The 16814-nt window shown below is 39.5% G+C and overlaps 1 protein-coding gene across 1 annotated transcript in view; it reads left to right on the top strand.

Annotated features, from left to right (window-relative positions):
* Ttc23l (tetratricopeptide repeat domain 23 like) overlaps positions 1 to 16814 on the top strand; it is a 32085-nt gene that overhangs the window by 2989 nt on the left and 12282 nt on the right. The window contains exons 3-7 of the mRNA XM_063258053.1: positions 228 to 411; positions 906 to 1029; positions 7675 to 7831; positions 9522 to 9647; positions 15901 to 16078. Of these exons, the coding sequence (XP_063114123.1) occupies positions 228 to 411; positions 906 to 1029; positions 7675 to 7831; positions 9522 to 9647; positions 15901 to 16078 (769 nt within the window). The remainder of the gene's footprint in view (positions 1 to 227; positions 412 to 905; positions 1030 to 7674; positions 7832 to 9521; positions 9648 to 15900; positions 16079 to 16814) is intronic.

Here is a 16814-nt window from a genome sequence, read left to right on the forward strand (position 1 = left end):
TCCAATCAGTGGACTGATCCAGCAATCACCCACCTTTAATCCCAGCACCTTAATTCCGGATTACACTACAGATCAATCATATACTCTATGTTTAGCCACCTTGGAAATCTCTATGACTGCATGAAGCTTGGAGGGGGGTTAGGGCACAAACCATAACAGACCGTAACTGAAGCCTTCACTTTTCTCTTTTTGAACAACCTGAGTCCATGTGCCTTTAATTTCCATAGGTCACAGCAAAGCAGGACTCCAGAATACCAGCAAACAGGTGAACTGTATCCTACTTGTGAGTCTGAAGAGAGTGAAGAAGACACTACAGTCCAGAAAGAGGAGAGGGCTACTGGTTTGTGTTTTCCCAAAGAGAAATTAGCTCATTCCCAGAAGAAAGTAGCTCAACTGATTAAGGAAAAAATGGTAAAACAAACAAAAAAATTACTAGATTTTTGCTCCATTTGAAAATAGTCCCATGATTAAAGAAGTCCTGCCTTCACTGCAGAGGGAAGCATGTAGAAGAATATGGTGTATTTCTTTGTGAGGTGGAAGAAAACAGATTATAGTCAGATAGCCACCTTCTAGTTCTATGCAGGGTTTGCTCTCTATTTGTCCTTGAAGGGTTTGTGCTTCTAGTGTTAAACTTAAATTTGATGCTTGCTTGGTCCTGTTGCTGTTTGAAATGCCCAGTCAGGTAAAAGATGAGGGTAGTACTAAGTACTCAAGGGGAAATAAATATAAGAACTTGTTTTTAGGATACAAGAGTAGAATAGAGTCAGTTTAACTCGATAGTTTGTGGAGTGGGAAGGAATAATAATAAGAAAAAAAAACATGAAGGAAATTAGTCCTACCTTCCTGTGATGGGTCAGAGGTTTTCTTCCTTTCCTAAAGTCATCACAACTTTTTGTCCTCTACAGAATACCCAGGCAAACAGAGAGCTGATACGATGTGTCATCCTCTCTCGGATTATCTTTGGAGAAGAACACTGGAAATGTGCACAGGCTTTGGCCAACTTGGCTTATGGCTACCTGACACTGAGAGGTACTTGGTTTCTCAGATGGGTCTGGTAGGGCCAGACTATGATACTGAAATGAACCTCTTAGCGGGTGGGGATAACAGAAGGCATCTTCCCACCCCTAGCTAATACCTCATCAAGAGAAAGTAGAGTCTATAGAGACAGACAGTAAAGATAATAATGGTGATAATGATGGTTATTAGATATTTAGTACAGTATATGGCAAGAAAATTTTGTTTAGTCCTCATTATATTCCTCGGAGAATATCCTTAATATCCTTCACTTGTAAATGAGACACTAAAACACAAAAGACTGTCTAGAGTTCCAGCCACAGGTCAGTAGAGCAGGGGCAGGCAGCTGTGTACATGGAACATCATGAAGGCAGACCAGTAATAGGACTTGAATTTTAAAGATTAAATTCAAGTTCCTGGAAGGAAAAGATAGGGTCTCTTATCTTAGAGAAGAGGTGTTTCTTGAAGGTGTCTCATGTAGGAGTACAAGATGGAATCTATTTTCTGAAACCAGAACCTAATTGAAAGCTCTGTGAGGGCAGGGACTTTGCAGTAGAAGCTCAATAAATATTTGTTGACTGATTGAGGCACAAACAAATTTCTAAAATAAGTGTCATTGCCAGCTCAAGATCCTCTGCTTTTTAACCAACGATATCTTCCCATGTGAATTGTATTCCCTTCTACAATGGAACTTACTGTACTGTCCTCAGATACTCATATACTATTTGTTGAAATGCCTCTGCCTCTGAAATAGAAGCCCTCTGTGAATATGAACTAGATTCCTGTTTATTCTAGAAGAATCCCTTGCACAAATATGAATCAACACATTATTATTTGATAGAAATGAACTACTAACATAGGACTTTTTCAAGTGTCTCTTGGATATCAGTCTGAGGTAGTTGAAGGCCTAAGAAATTCAAAGAATATAAGAAAAGGGAACCGATACACTTAGGGCATAATGAGCCTAGATCAGAAATCAGAACTTAATAAAGTTAACATCGAACTCATGTCTCAGATATTAATCTCAGCACGTGTTCCTTCTTTGGGATCCTTAGATCATTTTGCATTCATTTGTTTTTAATGTAATTTTAGGTTCATTGGCTATTTAAGTCCAAAGATGGGACAAAGAAAGATCACTGTGGGAGGGCATGACAGAGGAAAGCTGCTTACCTCTTGACAGCCAGGAAGCAAAGAAGGGAGGAGCCAGGGAAGGAGATACTACTGGAAGGCAAACCCTGGTGACGCCTCTTCCAGCCATTTCCTGCTTCCTAACAGTGCATTTAACTTTGACCTCATCAGTGGATCAATTCACTGGTGAATATGTACCTTCTGCCCCCATGATCCAGTCACCTTACAAAAGTCCTATATCTGAATACGTAAGATTTTTGGAAGACATTCTAGATCTAAACCATAACATCACACAAAGATACTTTTACCAGAGTAGGAGATGCAGTAAGATTTTTTTTTGAAAGGAAGAATCCAGTTAGGAGAATTGAAGGTTTAAAAATGGGTAATTGATGGGATGGAGTTCTTAAGAGAATGCGAGACATTTGTAAAGCAAACTATGCCAGTGACTCTTGAATGGAGAAAGAGGTAGAGATACTAGAATTAGAACTCTTGCTGACTGCTGGGGAAATAATCCTGTGGAGCCCAGTGATACAGTGTCTGAGAAGAGGGCAGGCAAAGACCACCAGGGCAGTTTGGCACTGGTGGTATGCTGTTTCAAATTGTTTAGAAAGGAGAGTAGAGTAATATGGACACACAGTTTCCTGCTGTTTTGCTTATTAATGAAGGAATAAATTAGTCTGTTATTACTGGGAACTTTCCAAGTATTCAGGGATCTGTTGAAAGCACTACAAAATACAGAAAAAGACATCCAAGTTATAATTCTACTGTATATAATTGGGACAAAAACAAAACAAAAACACCAGGCACAACAATAACCAAGAATGACAAAACCAGATAATCTGGTCTGCAGAAACCCTAATACCTACTTGAAATAAGTCTGAGTCTGAAAATGCTGCCCTTAAATAGAAATTTTGCAAGGGGTACTATGGAAATGTCCGAAGGGAAAAAAGATACAATAAACTACTCAATGAGGGAAATCGACTCTAGTAAACATAATCGTAATGGAGAGTATTTCTTCAAACTCATTTTGTTCAGGTACTGCTTCATGCATTAAATTAATTCCTGCCAGAATCCTACAAATCCTACATCCTTTTCCAAAATTTATTTTATTTCGAGTTGGGCATGATGTAGGATTCCTTTAAAGTACAAAGGTACTTTAAAGGTATTTCACTGCCATTTTATGGGTGGATAAACTGAGGCATCAGTTGATTAATTAGTTCAAGGCTATATGGATAGCTGTAAGTAGCTAGCCAGGATTGTTATCTGGAAAGCCGTATTTTGGACCCGGCTCTCTTAATTATGGTGCCAGAGTAACTTCTTAAACACGAGTGATAAAGCTACTGCTTTCTGCTGAGGCTAGCAACCTCAAAGACACTGGGTAGCTCAGAGCAGAATTTTTCTGGTCAAAGTCATGTAATGGACATTAAAGACAGAATCCTAACTCAAACCAAAGCAAAATGACTGATGTGCTTTGTGAGCATTCTTTGAACCGACTTTGCCCTGTCATCAGTACTTCCTTGTGTAGACTCCTGAATCTTGGGCTCCTAAAGGCAGGCCTTGTTGTCATGTAAGATTTTTATCCCTCCAATTGCTACACAGTGCAAGAAGGGTAGTGTCCTTCACTTGTGGGTGCAACCAACAGAAAGTGACTTGATTTAGGAGCAGACACAGGGATTGAAAATGCAGGGCTTGGAGTTAGGAAAAAAGATCATAAATCTGTAGCATATGCCACAAATAGATGCCGTAAAACCATCAGATATATAGTAGTGTTTTGATGTAAAAGAGGGTGTTTTATGCTAGGTTTGGTGGTACACATCTGTATCCCCAGCACTCAGGAGACTCAGGCAGGAGGATCACCATGATTCTGAGGCCATCCTATGCTGCAAAGAGTGAGGTCAAGGTCAGCCTACACTACATACTGAGACTCTGTCTCAAAAATTAATCAAATGCATGTGCATTTCAAAGTGTTACCAGTATAAAATTTGTGATAATTTTTGTCATGAATTTTAAGTAGTTTGTGCCATAAAAACAATGTTTATCACAAAGTAGAGGATATAATGTGAACATTTTTTAAACACAAAAAGCTCTTTCATACTTGAAAAGATTGGGAAACATTTGTCTAAAAGTAGTGCACTCTTCATAGCTCCCATAACTAAAAGCACTCTCCATACACATATATTTTTTTACAAACTGTGTACAACAGTATTAATATACTATAAAATATTATAAATAGTTATAAAGTAGAAAAAAGAATAGGATAAAAAAGACAGCACAGACATTTTGATTTTTTTTAATACCTTATGGCATCTTACATACCTACAGGAGAGTATGCAACCTACTTTGGAGACTAGAGGGATTCTGGAAATATGAAACGAGAGATTTTCCCCCTTAGGGCTTACTTTAAAGTATAATAAACAGCTTTAAATCAAGATCCTTGTTCAGTTTGCTCAAGCCCCATTGGTCATTAATTGGGCTTTTTTATTAGAAGGGCCGCAGTGTGGGGCCTCTGAGTCAAGAAACTGTTTAATTAATTGGCTGCTGAGCTTAGAGGAAAAGTATTCCTCCAAGAGAATTCACACCAGTCCCAGGCACTGTGATGGGAGGAGGCAGGCCTGAAAAGCCCTGGGGACCATCAGAGCTACCTTCTCAAATGTAGTTATTTTGCTTTCCCTTCAGGATCCCAGAAGGGGTGCTGTGTTTGCTGATGTAAGGCAACTTTCTTTCTTTCTTTCTTTCTTTCTTTCTTTCTTTCTTTCTTTCTTTCTTTCTTTCTTCCTCCTTTTCAGTTGCTGTTGTGGTACTAGGTTTTGCACCTATGGCTAAGTAAAGGTTTACAACTATGCTATATTCTCCATCCTTTTCCAAAATTTATTTTATTTCGAGTTGGGCATGATGTCGCTTGCCAGTGATCTCAGCACTTTGAGAGGGTGGGATAGAAAGATTGCAAGTTGAGCCTGGCCTGGGCAATTTAGTGACTTTGTGACACCATCTCAAATTAAAAAGGAGTTGTAGCTTAGTTGAAAAGCTCTGGGTTTAATCCCCAGTAGTGAAAAAAATATATGTTATTTTGAGATAGTCTATGTTAGAGTATTCTGGCACAACAGAGAAACACAAATACAAAAATGAACAGGTTTATTGAGTTGAGGGTGTGGAAAAGAGCACACAACCCATGGCGGCTGGGCTGTCTCTTTCGACCAGGTAGAGAGGCAGAGAGTTATATGACCTCTGATTGAAGTGGCTCATGGGGCGGATATTGGTGACATGTGAGGAACCTGTTGGAATTTTCTGTGCGGGTAAACAGGAAGGGGAGTTGCAGTTAGGGCTGAAGAAGAAGCAGGAAGTGGTAGATGTTCCCACTTTTGGCCTTCCGCCACATTAGACCACCGCCATAACTGTACAGTAATTTTTTTTTGTCTTTTTCCTTTTTATCGGTACCAGGGATTGAACTCACAACTGCCTGCTTGCAAGGCAGGCGCTTATGCCGCTGAGCTAAATCCCCAGCCCCAACTGTACAGTAATTTATACTAGGGCAAAACTCTTTCAGTCTAGATACTACAAGTTGCCTGGGTTGGCCTGGTACTTATGATTCTCCTACTACACACTCTCCAGTAGGCTGGGATTATAAGTGTGGACCTGCAAAGGTTCATGGGACCTTCCAGTGCTTCTCCATGTTCACCTTTTTTTTTTTTTTTTTTGTAAGCTCCCAGGGAGTAACCCTATTTTGGTTGCTGTACTCCTCCCCACTGGTTGTGGAAAACAGCATATTTGAACAAAAGACTCCACTCCCTACTTTTTTCTGGTTTGTGAAGCAGTAATCCCAGCTTCTGATGTCCCAGCAGAGTTTCTGTCAGAATACTAGTTGATACTTTAATTTTTACAGCCTATAAAAAGCTCTCAAATACCTGACAGATCAAATCCAACCTGCTTACTTTGTCGTCTGTTATAGTCTGAATATCTCCTTTCCCTTCTACCTTCCCCATCTAAGGACACAGAAATAAAGCCCAGTTAGATGACCGTGACTTGATTTTGAACTTCCCAGGCTCCAGAACTTTGAGAAATCAGTAGTAGTTTCTTATAGTTATCCAATCTTTTGGGTATTGTGTTATAGTGTCACAAATAGAGAGCATCCAAGACTTAGTTTTACATATGCAATGCATACTTTATATATTTTACATTCAAACTGTTCCTTCAGACTAGTCTTACTTTCCTTCCTAACACTCTTAGTCCAGCCTCATACACAGGTTACAATATTAATGAGGTCCTCCTTGTAGAACATATGAGAGCTGCAGACAACAAAGGTAAGTCATTTCAAAGTATCCCAATTGCTGTGGATTTGCACCTATGCTGTGAAAACAAGTCTCTAAAGGTCAAAGACAAGGCAAGCTGTGTAGAATGGAATTAGGACTGTCATGTAAGAAGTAGAGAGGTACACTGGGCCAATTTGGCAGGTGTGGCTATATTTACTGATCTCTGGGTACCTGCAGGAAGAGGGTTGAAACTGAACATCAGCCATGGTTTCTAGTATAGTTGAACAGAACTAGAGTAGTGTGTCCTCTGCCAGGCTTTCTTCCTATTTTCCTCAGGGCTTCTTTCCCTTTTCCATCAGGAAAGGGAAAAGATATAAGCTAAAAAATGAGGAAGTAGTACTATACACTGACTGTTCTCAAGTTTACCTCTGTTAAACAAATAAAGAGGGTAAGTGCCCAGGAACACCAGCCTTTAATTGGAGAACAAGGAGAAAGCAATATCAATTCTGTCTGGTGTTCCCTTTGTCTTTTTAGTGAAGAGTCTCAATGCATTAAGGAATTGGATTGTGTGTGTGTGTGTGTGTGTGTGTGTGTGTGTGTGTGCGCGCATGCGTGCCTGCGTGTGTGTGACCAGTTAGTACCACCAGCTTCATGTTTGATTTTAAAAAAAGTCCCAGATGGAAACAATTGCATTCATAAGCCCTTATATTTATGCAGCGCCTTTTCTACAAAGCTCATAGCTGGGCACTCTATGACATGACATAGTCTGTTCCCAGATTATGTCCACATGCAAAGTAAAGAGCAGTTTTGACAATTGTTGTTCTTTGCTGTTTGGAGGAAGAAGAGGCTTTTCTGGTTGAAAGGGTCACATGATATTAGCAGCAGAATTGGAAAGGGGACAAGCAGGTTCCACTCCTTTCTCTATCAGTGATTTACAGACAGGTTCACAGACTGTTTACAGAAAGGCTTGCACAAGGACCACTTGTGGACTTAAATTAGAAAGTCTCGGATTCCATTATTTTACTGCATTCCTCCAATTCAGTAGGCCTAGGGCAGGACCTAAGAATCTATGTTCTATTGAGTATTGGGAATTAAACTCAGGCCTCTTGCTTGCCAGGCAGGCACTGTGCCACAAGAGTCTATGTTCTTTACAAGCATTCCAGATAGATCTGATTCATAGCCAAATTTAAGAACTGATACTATACACAACTCCCAGAAATGTCTTTGAGAGGAATGTGCCTTTTTAATATCTTTCCTCTTGCTGCTCATTCTGTAACTTTTGCAGGCCTCCCAGCGCAAGCCAAGAAACATGCTGAATCCGCCAAGAATACACTCTTGACGTGGAAAGGAAAAACAACCTCAAACGAGGAGAAAGAGGAAATCCTAAAAGCTCTGGTCATGCTTTACTACACTCTGGGGGTGGCCTGGCTCCTACAGAATCAATATCCTTTCCTTCCCAGATGGCTCTGGTGATGAGGGTCATGGGCCACACTTGTTGGAGGGGTCATCTCACGTGAGCAAACAGCAGATGAAACCATGTTATTGTAGCTGTATTCCCATTCTTGAAGGCCTTCAACATACTATGTCCACCTAGAAAGGTATGCATTTTCCTCCTTGTCTAATCATGTAAGCCCTGAGTTGAGCCCCAGGAGGGAGTTAATTAGTGACACATTTCTTAGCCAGCTGAAACATTTCTAGTCTTCATTGAGCACCCAATAAAGTTAAGATTAGTGATGCAGATAGTGGTGGAAGTAGTGTAGGAATGGGAGAATGGGTGGTGGTTTATAGCAAAGCATGATAGTCTGGGCTGTACATTGTGATTCCCTAGGGAGTTTTAAAAATTACTGCTGTATAGATCGTACCCCAGAGATTTTAATTTTGTAGCTCCCCAGGTGATTATAATGTGCAGCCCCAAACCACTGATTTAATAAAATTCTTTATCATTTAGTTTTTTTTAAATGCTGTTGAGAACACTGCCCATGAAGCCAACCAAAACAGACAAAAAGAAAACAAAACAAAACAGTTCTATCTAACCTCAAGAGGGGACCAACGTGTATGCTTATGTTAGTCAGCTTTCTATTATCACTATGGCAAATACGTGAGATCATCAGCTTTATAAAGAGAGAGACTTGTGTTCCCACTCACACTTTTAGAGGTTTCAGGCCTATACTTTTGGCCAGTATACTGTTGGGCCTGTGGCAAAGTAGTGTATCATGATGGAGTACCTAGAAAACAAGACCCCTCACTTCATTGCCAGGGGCGAAAAGAGAAAGGGGAGGGGATGAGATCCTACTGTCTCCTCAGGGACACATTCCCAGTGACCTCATAAAGTTTCCAGCACCTCCCAGTAACACTATGCTGGAGATCAAGCCCTTACCGCATGGACATTTGGAAAACCGTAACACCCAAACTTATGGTAGTACCTTTGCTTCAGAAGTTTGTGATCTTGATAAGCTTTTGATGTTGTCACCACTTGAAAGATACTGACATTTCATGTTCACAAATAATCAGGAGCACTCTGAGCCCATGTGTGTCCACTCCCTTCTCCCTACACATCCCCTCTCTACTTTTTTGGTTCTGTTGCTCAGCTTTCAAAATGTGACGTAGCCTTCCCTATTAGACCTTTAACCAGAGAGTCTATGAAAAGTGTGGGAAATAGAAGGATATTTGGAAATTAAGGGGGTTTCTTTCTTGCTATTTGCATCTGGCCAAAAACTTACTCTTCTTGGATTTTTAAAAATGATCCAGAAAGTCCCTTTCAGCATAATTAGTTCCTTTCTTATACCATTCTTGCAAAACAACTTGGGAAAAATGAGTAACTGCTGTCATACATACAGTAGATGCCACTGACAGAACTGCCGTGTAATTTACAGTTTCCATTCCTCCCTGCAAAGCTTCAACATCCACTCCAGACATGGATACAGACGAACACTACAGAAAATCTAAGGCCTTGTTCTTTATCCAGAGAATTCTCACTTCTTGACCTATACACATGGAAAGTAAAGAGCATAGTTAAGTACCCAGTTTTAAATACAGCTTTATTTTCCCAAATGGCCATTTTGTTTGCATATCAACTTTCCCTGTTCATTGGCAGTTAATTTGTGTGCCTGGCATTTCCTTTGACTATTTTACTGGCAGAGAGGCCTTTTTAAGCCTGCAGAAGGCAGACAGAAACATGAAGGAGCTGAAAGAATTGACTAAGGGAGATGTTTGTGGATTACAGATTTCAGAGGAAGACCTAACAATTGCACTGGGAAGGTAAGGTCTGGGCATAGCAGAAGTGAAGCTTTATGAATCAGGCCTGGAGTTGCATGATGTTCTGTACTCTCTAAGGGGAGAAAACTATTCAGAGAAGAAAAGCAAAAAAACTCAAAATGTATTATCATATCAAAAAGACTCATATTTGACAAATGAATACTCTGCTCCACACTTACTGTGCAGTGCTGAACTTAATCCTGGCATGCCTCTGTATCAGGTCCTGTCCTAGATCCCTGATCTCCCGAATAAGTGTATGGTGGAGGTTAAATAAAAAGAAATTGTATGATTTGTAGGGCTCCAGGAGGGTCAAAACCCTTTAATTAAGCTCGAGACTTCAAGGGTAAAGAGGATTCTCTGGATCAGTCCATTTATGTTAGGACCAAGGACAAAGGGCGAAGCAACTGAGAAAAGTGCAGGCAATGAGCAGGACCTTAAGAGTCACTTCAAGGATGTCTCCAAGTAATGAATCAAGTCAATTCAGTAGCACTGTCTTATCATGAAGACATGGTAGAAGTGAGACTGTAGGAGTAATCTTTCCAGCTGCAGTCTCTACCTAGTTAATTGGAGTTGGAGCCAGAGTCTCCGCAGCTGTGACCTTATCTTGCCCTTTGAGGTATCTCTGGCCTCACAGGCCACTATAGACCTCAGCCAGGACCAGTGATTCATAGAGGTTCACTTACTATGAATCAGCTCCCAGTCACCAGGCAAGAGGCCTAGGCCTAGGACGACTCACAGATGAACATAGAAAGCCAATTAGTAAAATTTAAATCCTGCTCAGAGCCGCTTTGTAGTGGTGTCCAACACCTATGATCTCATTAAAGAGAAGGCAAGGAGTCTGAATTTAAGATTTAACAAATTGTCCAACATGACCTCTTATAAATAAGCGTTAGATCTATTATCTGAGCTCATTGACCCTTAGCCATTCCTTATATTGCCACTCTCGCTTTTTCTAGGACTGGTCATGTTGTTTTCTGAATTGTGTACTACTTTTGCTCAGAGTATGACACCTTAGCAATGTGACATCATAAATGTCATGAAAGCTGTGCATAGCACATGCATTTTTTTTTATTTTTTTATTTTTTTTTATTTTTTTTTTAAAGAAAAAAAAAGCAGAGAAAGGGTACAAGTTATACAGATTTGCAGAAAAAAAAAGAACAGTAGGAAATCACTAGTTAGTGGATTACATACTGTCATCTTAGAAATAATTGTTCAAGTCACAAAATTAAAGCTTGTAAAGTGGACATTCCATCAATGATACTGGAAACAGTTCTGTTCAATGATCCAATAAAACTCTGTGATATCATATTCTATCTTATACACTTAAATATACATGCAGTTATATAGTTTAGAGCACTTTCTTTTCCTCTCTTTTGTACAATGACTATTACACATTTTGGGTTTCATTGCTCTCACGGTTCTTATTACTTTTTTGGAAGAGAGTAAAACCAAATGTGACATAACACAACAGAATCGGTCAAGTCAAAAGGGTGGACATAATAGATAATGTGAGAACATAATACAAGGTGATCAACAATGGTTACCATAATGCCTCCCGCTATCTCTAATAGAATTGCCTATACCATTAGTTATAATACAATTGAACAAAACAGTAAAGAACAAAACCGACAAAGCCAAACCATTGGAGGCATTGTAGGTCTTCAAAAGTAGATAAAAGTCAATGAGAATGGGCGTTATAATGAATCTCATTATCTTCACAGCTGATGCCTAAATTTTCGAACCTGATACTATCCAGCAAAACAGAATAGGGGAACATCAGTTAAAAACCAGATGGTGAGAGTAATACAGGGCTTTAAATCGAGGTAATGTAAAGTCAAAGTGGGTTACTATAATATATCCTGCTATTTTTTTCCTTTAATTAAAAGGATAAAAATTTTTAAAAAAGTATTAAAAAAGTAAATAATGGAGTGGAGATTGAGATAAAAGAGGGCATAACAACAAAACAGCACAGATCAAAACATAACCATTTAAGCAGAATAGTGTTTCACCACCAGATAATCCTGACCTAAAAGTAGTTACCATATTGTCTCTTTCCTTGAAATCCTTGAGTACAACTTCGTATACTGTAGCATTAAGTATATCAAAACAATGTAAAACCATTTAAGAGAATGACAGCATTACAGAGTATTTAGAATCGACTAACAGAAAATGAATAATGGTTTCTGTATAATCTCCTTGTCTTTAAAAGGTTTTTGCTTATACTATTGTACATAATAAAATCCAGTAAGACACAACCTATTTAGACCATTGGAGACAGAAGGACAAAAGCTAGATGAGACTTCTAAACAAGATGATACTAAATCAGTATTACCTATTAAGATGTCATTTTCTCCAAAATAGCTGTTCCTATCATCCAATCTTCTCTGCCTCATTTCTGTTGAGCTCTTATTCTGTCAGTAGCTGTCAGTTTGTCTTCTTCACTTTGTTCTCTGCTCTATTAGTCGTGGCCTCCACTATTTCTGGATTCTTTGCATTTTTCTTTTTTTAGAATATCCTGCAATACTCTCTGTAGAGTTGAATTGGTGGTTGCAAATTCCCCCAGTTCCTCTTTATCCTGGAAGCACCTTGTTTTCCCATCAATTTCCAGGGACAGTTGTGCAGGATATCTCAATCTTGGCTGGAGATTATTATCTTTCAAAGCTTGAATTATTTCCCCCCACGCTCTTCGTGATTTGATGGTTTGTGCAGAGAAATCTGCTGTAATTCTGATGGGTGCTCCCTTGTAAGTGGTCTGTTTCTTGTCTCTGACAGCTTTTAATATTCTGTTCTTGTATTGAATTTCTGGAATTTTTATTATTATATGCCTGGGTGTTGCTCTGTTTGGGTTGTAGGTAGCTGGGGTCCTGTATGCCTCATACATCTGAGTATCTTTACCTTTTGCTAAATTAGGAAAATTCTCCTGGATTATTTCTGTGAGTAGCTTTTGTAGTTCATTTGTTTGTGTCCCTACTTCTTCTTTTATGTTCTTAATCCTTAAGTTATGGATCCTCTTATCATCTTCTTGTCTTTGTATTATTGCTGTTTGTTTCTTTGTTATTTTTAAGAAGTTTTTCATTTCATTCTCCCATATTACAATTCTGCCCTCCAGTTCAGATAGTCTGTCCTTAGTTTCTTTCAAGCTGTTATGCCAGTCTTCGATAGACTTCTTAGTTTCTTGGTAGTCCCTTTGAACCTGCTTCACGTATTCTATGCTTTCCCTGTTTTCTCCATCAAACAATTCTCCCCTCTTTTTCTGTTCTTCCATTCCACCATCCGTTTTTTCTTGGGTGGGGCTTAGCATTTCTCTAACTATTTTGCATACTTCTAGCTTCAGGTCGTTGATAACTTCATTCCTGAATTGGTCTATGAGGCTCTCTATATGGTGCTTTATGTGTATCGGTGCGGTGTCCGCTATTGCCTGTTTCTCAGAATTGGGGGCCGAGGAGCCTTTCTTGTTGCTGCCTCTTCCCATATTCTCTGTTCCTTATATATGCAAGCTTATATGAGAGGCCCAGCTTCTCTCCCTGTCAGCCACAGCCTGATCGAATTGCGCCGGTCTCACCGCTGTGCACCAGGCAGCCTACGCGGGGGCCCGCCCCTCCTGGCCTCCGTCAGGCTCTGGGATCTGGGTTGGGCCAGCCTACGGGGTCTGCCGGCAGCGTCATGCAGGCCAGGCACTTTTCACCAATCCCACCTGAGAGGGGAATGTGTGGCTGGCGTCGCCAGTGCGCCCTGCTCCCGCAGGACTGCTCGGGCCCAGAAAGTCCTCTGCTGGAGTCAAACTGTGGTGGAATGTCAGTTTCTCTCACTCACCTCGCCACAAGTCAGAACATGCCTCCCTGCCCGTCCTGTTTTCGACTCCATTCGCAGACTCACGTTCTCAGAGTTTCGGCGCGTCTCTCTCCTTGCCGAGCTGATGTAGAGGCAGCCAGCCACCATGCGGTGAGAAACCCAAATCGCGGCTTCCAATGGCGCAGGGTCCAGCCTCAGCAGCGAGACTTTTCTGTTCCTGTTTTAGCACCAGGACTACATTCCAAGTTGGTTTCTCTCAGCCGAGTTCATTCCTGAGTCAGCAGAGCATAACTCCACCTGCTTATGTCTCTTTAGTCCGCACCATACCTGGCTTCTGAGCCTAGTTTTTCAGAGAGCCTCCGGTAGTTGCTGTTATCTGTCCGCCATGTTCTCCCGGAAGTCGAGCACATGCATTTTTAAGGAAAGTTCTATGTGGAAACGAAATTCATGGAATTCATTCAAGCCAGAACAAGACTTACCTGTTTTGTTGTTAAGTTAGGGATCCTCTGAGAATTGGAATATTTAGAAATTAGAGTGGGCCTATCAGTTTTTCAATGAAAAAAATTGAAAAATTTACTGTTCCCTAAAGTTTTCAAATAGCTTCACATGCTTGAAATCAATCCATTTTGAAAGCTGTAAGCACTTGGCATATTAGAGTTGATATCTGAATGATGCATAAATGAAATGTATGTATCACACCTGGCTCCTCTAAATAATCATGAACCCTTAAATCAAATGGGAAATGATGGGGAGTTGTTGGAATGCCCAAAGCTGTACCCTTGACTTAAGTCCATAGAGCCATAATTTAGAGTCTGCTAAATATCTAAGACTGTTGTCACACAGGGTAGTGGTTTGTTTTTCTGCCTTACGGGAAAGAAAGCCTTGTTTCTTTGTCAGAAGGAATTCCAGTGCTTCTTTCACTCATTCATTTCATGATATTTATTAAGTATTTATTTTGTGCATTTTTTTAATGAATGCTTTTTATGTGTCAGTTGCTAATTAACTTTAACTCTTTACTAGACACAGTTCTAAGCACTTTCATAACTTATTTTACTCAATCCTTCCCTTAGCCTATGAGGGTACTTTTTCTAATTTTCCATTGATGGATAAGAAGTTAAGATACAGAAAGATTAACTCATGGTGATAGAGCTAATAGGAGAATCAGGCTTTTAACTGGAGCATCTGAATTCGTAGCTTACCTGCTGTCCCACACTGAGTGATATTTGCTACTGACCAAATATCTAGTAAGCATAAAAACATTTTTCACTTTGAAGATGGAGAAACTAAGGTGAGAATATTCAGATCAGACAACTTGCTAATACCTCCCTGAAAGCTTTCAATGAGAGCCATTATCACTCTGTATGCCTGCTCTTATAATTAAAAGAAATAGTGTTCTCATTGATCAGAAATATTTTAATAAAGAACTATAACATGGTAGTGCTCATTATTAACTCTAATCTGCAAGGAAAGGATAAATCTCCCAGTTTAAAAAACAATTGTGACTATTGCTGGAATGGCTTAGTGAAGTAAGTTTTAAAACTTCAATTTGAGAATACAAACATGGGACAAGGGGAAAGAAAGAATCCTGATTATATATCTATTATGTGTTAGGTGATTTTACATATTTAATCTTCACATCAAAGTTTTAATTTAGATTGATTTAGTCATGCTTTATTTTCAAGGAAATATTGACTCCTGAAGTTTGATAAACTACTCTCTGAATAAGCTTTAACTTTCCTTGTTTTTCTTAATGTGCTTTGCTTTTGAAAGATAACCATAGCAAGATATTACCTAAAACAGTTATACTCTCAATTTTGTTGTGGAAAATTTGAAAATTTAGACAAATGTGAAAAATGTAAAAGCAAATTATAATCTCACCATCCAGACATAACTGCTGTGAACATGTTGGCTAGCTATCTCAGTCTCATATTTTTAAGTAGTCTTATATTTTCATTTTTCATTTAGTACATTTTGAATATCTCTTCATATGATTAATCTAAAAATAAAACACAGTTCTATGAAGTATTTTCCATAATTTATTTAGCCATCCTTTCTTTGGAGAATACAATGTTTTCTCTGTCCTTTCTCTAAATCAAATCAAATAAAACAAAACTTTCTTCACCCTGAATAGCAGAGAAACAGACGTAATACAATTTAATTTTGATTTTAGAGAGTCTGTCTTTATGAGTAAATTATTTTATCTGTGACTTGCTGGTTACCATATTTTTGGCATTTACTTTTTTATAAACCTCAGATGATAGCACAACATATATTAATGGATTAAATGAATCCTTTGCAATGAAATCTGATGGGCACAATGCAGGGTCATAGTTTATTTATACTAAGGCCAGATTTCGAGCCAGATGCATGGCCTGCAAAGGCCAAATTGTTTGGGTCTTGGGATTAGTTCCTATGAGTCTGCAAAATAAATGACCTCTCTGTGACTTCATTTCTTTTCTTGTAGAGCCTCCTTGGGTATCCACAGGTTGAACCTAGCTCTGGCATATTTTGAAAAGGCAATTGGCAATGTTATTGCCGCCAAGGGTGATGGCACATCAGAACTGATCAGACTGTATAAGGAGATTGCTCAGATAGAGCAGCTGAGGAAGAATCACAAGCAGGCCATCCAGTACTTGAAGCAGGTTGGTGAGCTTGCAGATCCAGGCAGAGTAGCCTTGTTTGCCCCATTACCCTGGGTCAGGGAACTTTAGGCTTCTCACAGCACAGCGTGGGGTTGGTTCCATTTTAACCCTAACTTCCCTCCAGATCCCTGGGAGTGCCCATCCACACTGTAAGTGCTGTGGACAAAGAACACGGATTCAGTTGAACATGACTATCCTGTGATCTCATTAGGTGACAGCACTTCCCTACCCAGGTTTCCTTCCCATCCCTCTGAGTGCTGTGAAGAGGAAGCCAACTGTGAGTTGTACTCCAAGGAAAAATTCGTCAAGACAACTGAACTTAAGTCTTCAACAAACACAAAGAGGCATTTAAACTAAATATTCTATTTTGGTACAATGCTATCATTTTTCCTTTGTACTAATCCAACTGGTTGTATTTCCAACTCTAAGGTTAAACTAATAAAAGGGTGTTTCCCTTGGAGGTAACTAACTTGACAATACTCAGGAGAAAATAAACAAAACATAGGAAAGAATGTTGAGTCTATTGTATGAGAATAGTGTAAGGCACTTTATGTAGTATGTACTTCAAACTGCTGGTTAAATACACCTTTTATCTCTTCCAAATAAGAATGTTGCTGTGTCTTTAGCTATCTTCCATGGCCACAGACCACACAAAATGCTTCCGGTACCATAGAAAACTTACTCCAAACAGTCTGACAGTCCAAGACTGTAAACATCACGCAATGGAGAAATGTTA

Source organism: Cavia porcellus, unplaced genomic scaffold (genome assembly GCF_034190915.1).
Source record: "Cavia porcellus strain 051 isolate PalLab524CR breed Dunkin Hartley unplaced genomic scaffold, mCavPor4.1 scaffold_11, whole genome shotgun sequence".
NCBI lineage: Eukaryota > Metazoa > Chordata > Mammalia > Rodentia > Caviidae > Cavia > Cavia porcellus.